Source organism: Perognathus longimembris, chromosome 13 (genome assembly GCF_023159225.1).
Source record: "Perognathus longimembris pacificus isolate PPM17 chromosome 13, ASM2315922v1, whole genome shotgun sequence".
In the NCBI taxonomy this organism is placed as follows: domain Eukaryota; kingdom Metazoa; phylum Chordata; class Mammalia; order Rodentia; family Heteromyidae; genus Perognathus; species Perognathus longimembris.
In genome coordinates this window covers 52,924,158-52,931,868 of record NC_063173.1, presented here as the reverse complement: position 1 = coordinate 52,931,868, position 7,711 = coordinate 52,924,158, and the positions used below count along the sequence as shown (strand labels likewise).

General features: G+C 44.3%; 1 protein-coding gene and 1 pseudogene across 1 annotated transcript; one reads left to right on the top strand and one right to left on the bottom strand.

Annotated features, from left to right (window-relative positions):
- Nucleotides 1-954, top strand: LOC125362585 (olfactory receptor 10Q1-like). The gene has a single exon (XM_048361405.1). It carries the CDS (start codon nucleotides 1-3, stop codon nucleotides 952-954), a length of 954 nt encoding a protein of 317 aa, XP_048217362.1.
- A 1,430-nt stretch (nucleotides 955-2,384) lies between these two features.
- On the bottom strand, nucleotides 2,385-7,509 carry LOC125362584 (annotated as a pseudogene).
- Nucleotides 7,510-7,711: the final 202 nt, after the last annotated feature.

Here is a 7,711-nt window from a genome sequence, read left to right as displayed (position 1 = left end):
ATGTTGGCTTTTAATCCTGTGCTCAACCAATCTGGTCCCACTGAATTTGTTTTCCGGGTCTTCACCACTGTCCCTGAACTCCAGGCTCTCCTCTTCCTCCTCTTCCTCCTCCTCTACTTGATGATCCTTGGCGGCAACAGCGCCATCATCTTCGTGGTGAGCACACACAGCACCCTCCACACACCCATGTACTTCTTCTTGTCCAGCCTGTCTTTCCTGGAAATCTGCTACACCTCTGACGTGGTACCCTTGATGCTCTCCAACATCTTTGGGACCCGGAAGCCCATCCCATTGGCTGGCTGCGGGGCCCAGATGTTCTTTTTCGTGACCCTGGGCAGCACCGACTGCTTTCTTCTGGCAGTCATGGCCTACGATCGCTTCGTGGCCATTTGCCACCCACTGCACTACAGCCTCATCATGACCCACAAACTGTGTGTGCAGATGGCGGTGGGCTCGGTGTCTCTGGCTGCCTTCCTCTCTCTGCAGCTCACGGCCTTAATCTTCACCCTGCCCTTCTGCGGGCGCCTGCGGGAAATCAACCACTTCCTCTGCGACGTGCCACCCGTCCTGCGCCTGGCCTGTGCCGACACGCGCGTGCACCAGGCGGTGCTCTACGTGGTGGGCATCCTGGTGCTCACCGTGCCCTTCCTGCTCATCTGTGTGTCCTACGTGTTCATCGCCTCGGCCATCCTGCGCATCCGCTCTGCCCAGGGCCGCCAGCGCGCCTTCTCCACCTGCTCCTCCCACCTCACCGTGGTCTTGCTGCAGTATGGCTGCTGCAGCCTGGTCTACCTGCGGCCGCGCTCCAGCACCTCGGAGGACCAGGACCGCCAAATCGCCCTGGTCTACACCTTTGTCACGCCCTTACTCAACCCCGTGATTTACACCCTGAGGAACAAGGACGTCAAAGCTGCGCTGAGGAGTGCTGTCTTCAGTAAAGCAGCCTCTGCCTAAGGAGGGGTTCGGTGCTCTGGCATGCAGAGGGGTCAGGGCCAGCGGTTGGGGAAGGGGGAAGGAGAGGTCTATCCGTGGTTAAATCAGTGACTTCTGGGAGATGAAGACAATTAAAATATTTAATTTCCCACACTTGGCATCCCATGTGTCCTCCTCCTCTCTGTCTACACCCATTTTTTAAGAATTGCTTGAACATGATTGAAATAAACTCCAGGAAACAGAGAGTTTTGTTGAATTTTTTCTTTCCTTCTTGTCACTGGTTCATTTATCTGTCTTTGGAATAGTAAGGAAGGCAGACAGGGACACAGAAATGGATGACAAAGGGTGAACAAAACCAGCAGTGCTACTTCCTCCCTAGACACTGTTGAAAATGAACTATACAACCTGTGAGTGGAGACAAAAGAGTCAGAAGGAAGGGGTGACATTGTTCAAAACGAAATGTACTCATTACCTAACTTATGTAAGTGTAACCACTATACATCACCTTTAGAATAACAATAAAATTTATTTATTTTTTTTATTTTTTTTTTTTTGGCCAGTCCTGGGCCTTGGACTCAGGGCCTGAGCACTGTCCCTGGCTTCTTCCCGCTCAAGGCTAGCACTCTGCCACTTGAGCCACAGCGCCGCTTCTGGCCGTTTTCTGTATATGTGGTGCTGGGGAATCGAACCTAGGGCCTCGTGTATCCGAGGCAGGCACTCTTGCCACTAGGCTATATCCCCAGCCCAATAAAATTTATTTTTAAACACAATTGCCAAAATAGAAATTCTCCTTAGCTCTACTTAGGATTCATCCTTTGTTAGGCCCCTGCTTCATTGCTAAATAAAGATTGACATCTCAGCACCAGCAGTCCTTTTGTGGACTGCAGTGACAGTAAATTACCTTTGAAAGGTGCCTGAAGAAGGGGAAATTCATAAAGATATAAATGTACTTGAAGAAATATACATTCTTATGTTAAATATGGTAAGCCATAACTTATTTAATACTTCAGTCTTCAAAGTCCTTAATCCTTCAGTTGTTTCCTTGATTGGTTTAGTAGTACTGGGGTTTTGTTTTATAATTTCTAAAAGACTATATTAACCTTAAATAGAAAAGGAGCTAAGGAGAAAACAGGAGGGAGGTAAATTCCATAAACTTCATATCTTACCTCTTGGATCCAATGGACCAAACCAACTCAGACGCAAGAAGGCCAGCAGCATGTGTGGTTCTATAAACAAAAGTCTGTTCCTTGTGGTGTAAGGCAGGGCAGAAAGCACTTTGGAGTCCAGGACAAACAGAAAGTTACCAGACAAAAATGTTTATTATGGTATTATCTGTAAACATGAAAATATTAACAACCTAATTTCCACGTGATAAAGTATTGGTGAAAGTATTGTTATAGTTTTAAAGCATGATTCAGTTTAATTTGTGCTTCAATACTACTTTTTGGCAGTTTTTTTTTAAAGTCTTGTCATTTATTTGTTGTTCTTAAAGACTCTATTTTTGACTCAACTCAGACTTAGAAGTAGAAGCTCTCAGGGAAGACAGCCTTAGTCTCTTGGCAATCTGTTCCTGTCATTTTTTTTGGCTTCTTTCATTCTCTTACCCAAAAGCTTAGCAAATTCTGCAGCCTCCTCCTTGTTTTTCTTAGTAGGTTGTTTCTTCAGAACAATACGGCAGGGTTTGTGTTGCAGGTCACGTGGAGTAACAAGATGCTGAATCTTGGGTGCTTTGGTCCTGAGTTTTTTACCTTCTTTGTTCAATGGTTTTCAAACAACATATTGGTGGACATCATCTTCTTTAGAAAGATTGAAAAGGTTGTGGATTGTTCTAGTCCTTTTGGGTCCCAGACAGGAGTACAGTGGTATTTGTCAGTCCAGGAATATCTTTTTCTCCTTTTTTTTTTTTTTACAATAACCAAGTTGAGAACACTCAGATTGGCATTCACAATGCAACCCCAAACAGATTTGCGCTTTCTCTCTCCAGTTCTTGGTCTGTAACAGGAATGCCCCTTGCTCAGTAACAACTTGGTGAACTTGGCCATGTGTCAAGACACCTTGCTTCATGGGAAAACCTGTTGGTCGTTCCCACCACTGATTCGGACCACATTATCCTTCCATTATTCACCCAGAGCATCAGCAGCAACTTCAGTGGCCATAAGGTTCTCATAGAAAGTACGGAGTTTGCGTTCATCATCCACTTCAATAACTTTCTGACCGCCAGTGGCTGGGAAGGAGATATTCAGCTTCACAGTGAAGCAGCTGCTCACCCGGGAGGCTCCACAGAAAAGAGCTCTTTTGTTGTGGCAATTTTTCACATGAATAAGTGTTTGCTGTGCACCAAAAATATATTTTGTACATATACAATATATATGTTTGTAAATTTAAATGTTTTTCTAATTATTATTCCTTATTATGTGCCAGAAATATTTGTCTAATATATCTAGTAAACCATAAATGCATATAAACACATTTTCAATCAAGATTAAAACTCCTACATTTTCATTAGAGACATCCAGGAATACGGTGGAGGAGCAGCAGAACCCTAGCTGAGCTCCCTCCAACATCACTGTTTTCCCACCCCAGAAAAACTTTTACTCCTAGAAAGACAGCCCAAGTAAGTTCTAATAGTACAGGGATTCTGGCCAGGAAGGAAAAATCAACCTTGCAGGTCTGAAAACACAGATTTGAGCTCCAGGCGGCGACTCACCACCACGCCAGTGCCAGCGCCAGCGCCGGCACAGCACCCCGCACTCCGTGCAGCTAAAGCACTCAACCGGGACCGGGGAGAAATCCTCCAGACGGCGGCAGACACACGCGAATCCCAGGCTGAGCACGGACTGGCTGAAATCACAGAGAAAGTGTGAGTACCCCACGAACAACATTCTCACTCATGCCCATAGAGCAGCTTTTGGGAGGTAGCCGTTCCCCAACCGCCAGAGCAAAGCACCATCTTTCACACTGGCATAGGGTCAGACCAGACTGGAACTAAAGTCCGCCTGGGGAAAGCAAGGACAAAGCGGCCATCTTTGAGAAGGGCAAGAGGGACTGACCAGTGAGAGCCAGCTCCATCCAGGAGAACGACTCCTGCCCAGGCGAGGGGAGGTGCCCCGCCCTGCCCATCAGAATTCCTAAATTAAAAGCGAAAGCGGCGAGCAGGGACCAGCAGTACAGAACAGCCAGATGGGAGAACAAACAGTTCCCAATACAGATAAACGGTCCCGTCACAGAGGAAGCCCAATTGCCAGCCAGAAACGGAGCTGAATTCCATACCCAGCTCTGCCCAGGAGGCCGCCCCGCCCAGGAGGGTGGAACCTCCCCCAGGCAAGCAACTCTCAGCCGGGTAAAGCAGGCTAGAGGCGCCCTGCCCTGCTGAGTCCACAGCCTATTCAAAGCCAGGCATTAAAGGAAGCAGCCCCACAGCAGACAGGAGGAGCTATGGTTCCTGAGACTGTTCACGTCCCCCATCTACAGTAGATGCCAAAGTCATACCTGCAAGCTGTGGAAACCACAGAGACCCAGGATTTCACTAATAGAGGAAGGGGGTCAGAGAAGATCCAACCCCTGCGAGCTAAAAGCAAGTCAAACCAGCCAAGTGGCAAAATAGACTGCAGACCATCACAAGGAAACTAGAGACTGTAGAAAGACCACCCAAACAAGGAAGACTCCTTTTTATTCCTCAAACATTTTTTAAGCCTTTTTTCTTATTTTTATTTATTTATATTTTCATTTCTGAAACATCGTTGGTTTTTTTTGTTTTCCATTTTTACCTGTTTGTTCTAAGAAGTTTTTTGTTGTTGTTGTTGTTTATTTTTCTGGGTTTTTTTCCTTTTTATTTTTTTAATAATTTTTCTCTGTTTTGTGCATCTATCTCCCAGTATTTTTTCTTTACTTCTCTCTTTGCAATCACTTTCCTTAAAAAATACTTTCCTATGAATAACACCTCCACTCTTTACTGCTGACCATCCATTGTCTATCATTTTAACCTTGTTCTTTCTACTGATTCTACTCTTCTCCACATTTCCATGTTACTGAAACTAAACCAAAATCACCTCCCCTCCCCATACATTTTACTCTATTCTCTTTACTACCTCTAACTTACCCTCCTGACTTACTGCCAGGACTGCCAGATTCCATTGACTCCTGGTTATTGGATAGAGGGTATCCCTGCTTAATCCGAATGAATCAAAGGGGTTCATAGAGAAAGCCAGTCCAAAAAGAACTTAATATAAGAACAAGAATTGCTCATAGGTTTGTAACAGTAAGTAAGTAACTACTGAATACAGGGCTCAGGATTGGTTGTTATATTGAAATTATATTCTTTAGGAACACCAAATCTAATTTTATAAACAGGTACAAAGGTATCTGTATATAATTGTGAACTTCTAAGATTTACACAACAGTGCTTGGTAAGGTCTGCTTTGGGTCTTAAACGGTGCTCACGGGTACTTGTAGATTGGCATTCCCAATCCAAATGGGCAAAAGAAACACAAGAAAGATGGCAAAAAAGGGAGTCTTATCTCCCACTCAAAACAAGCAGGAAGCAGAGCAGTCAATCAAAGACATAGAAGAGAACCCTCAAAATGCTCTACAAAGTCTACTGATAAACATGTTAAATGAAAATTTTGAATCAATACAGCAATCCTTCCATAAAGTAATAGATGAGTTCCTGGCCTCGACAAATAGAAAGATAAATGAAATTCAAGAGTCAAATGAAAAGATAGCTACCCAGGTAAAAGATTTGAGAGACAGCACTCAAAACCAAATTAATGAAGTAAAGAAGTCCATGCAAGAACTAAGAGATGACATGGAAATCATTAGGAAAGACCAGTCAGAAGGAAAAGACATTCGAAATCAAGTAGCTAGCCTACAGTCCCGACTAGCTGAAGCAGAGGATCGAATCTCAGGAGCTGAAGATTCCCTAGAATCTATGGGAAAAGATCAAAAATCAATTCAAAACCAATCAAATCGACAAAACAGATCACTCCAGGAGCTCCAAGACACAATCAGGAAGCCCAATTTAAGGCTAATAGGTATTGAGGAAATACTGTAGAAAGAAGTTAATGGAATAGGCAACCTATTTAACAGAATATTAGCTGAGAACTTCCCAAATATCCAGAAAGGCCTATAGAGATACAAGAAGCATTTAGAACCCCAAACCAACCAGAACAGGACATCCCACCGACACATTGTGATCAAAATAGAATCAATAAGTCCAAGGAAAGAATCCTTAAATCTGCTAGGGAGAAGAAAACAATCACATATAAAGGAAAAGCAATCAGAATTACACCAGACTCCTCAGCAGAGACCATGAAAGCAAGGAGAGCCTGGAATGAGGTATGCCAAACCCTAACTAAAAATAACTACCAACCAAGAATACTGTACCGAGCTAAACTCTCATTCATAGCCAAAGGTCAAATAAGTCTTCCACAGTAAGGAAAAACTGAAACAATATATCTCCACCAAACCAGCTTTATAGAAAATCCTCAAAGATATACTATACAGGGAAAATAATCAAGATCCCAATGCAGACAGAGAAATGAACCCTAAATAGTAAACCAGAATATCAGATCAAGAAATGGGAAGACACAGCTTTTAACAAGATAGGGATAATGAAAGGAACAAATGATCAGCTCTCAATCCTAACTCTCAACATTAATGGACTTAATTCTCCAATCAAATGACATAGACTCATAAGTTGGATCAAAAATCAAGATCCATCTTTCTGCTGCCTCCAAGAGACACATCTATCCAGCAAAAGTAAACATCTTCTAAAAGTGAAAGGCCGGAATCAAATCTATCAAGCAAATGGCCCCCATAAGCAGGCCGGAGTTGCAATCCTAGTATCAGACAAAATTGACTTCAAATTAAAAAAGGTAAGAAGAGACAAAGGTTACTACATACTAGTAAAGGGATCTCTCCTACAGGAAGGTATAACCATCCTAAATATCTACACACCAAATACAGGAGCTCCCAACTTCATCAAACAAACACTACTGACTCTAAAAACACTCATAGACCCAAACACATTGATATTTGGGAACTTTAACACTCCACTATCACCTCTGGACAGATCAACAAAGAAACCACAGAACTAAACAATTGCATAGACCAACTAGACTTAATTGACATCAACAGAATATTCCACCCAGCAACAACAGAATACACATTCTTCTCAGCGGCACATGGAACATTCTCCAAAATAGATCACATCTTAGGGCACAAAGAAAATCTGTACAAATTCAGAAGTACCAAAACCATTCCCTGCATTCTCTCATGTCGGGGCTCTTGGCCCAGCCCACTTCTCCTTACCCACAGGAGAGACGTGAGGGCGTGCCCCTCGGGGCAAAGCCAAAAAGGAATATGTGAGCCACTAGACACCCACCCAGTCCCCTTAAAGGAAGGACTCAAGATACACAGGCGACTCGGGGTGAAGTCATGCTAACATCCAACGTTTAATCTCATGGGTGGGGTTTATATAGCAGTGATGATGAGCAGAAAGGGGAGGGATTTGGAGTGGCTAGCGATCAGGCTGTCCATCAAAGGTGTCCTCACGGGACTTCCTCTATGGGCAGTCATCACGTCCCCCAGGACCGTCTCTGGGTTCCTCCCCTGCAGCCATCTTGGCACACAAGTGGTCTGAGGCGGGAGGCAGGGCTGGTTACAGCCGGCCTTTCCAGTTCCGGACCCAGAAGTTGCAGGCAGAGCTAACAGTCACGCGGACCCAGGGCTGGAGAAGAAGCAGGCCTATTAGGACCGCCTCCTAAGGCAGCAGCCAGTG

Coding starts and splice junctions, on each gene's coding strand:
- LOC125362585 (XM_048361405.1), top strand. CDS start 1: ATGTTGGCTTTTAATCCTGTGCTCAACCAATCTGGTCCCACTGAATTT.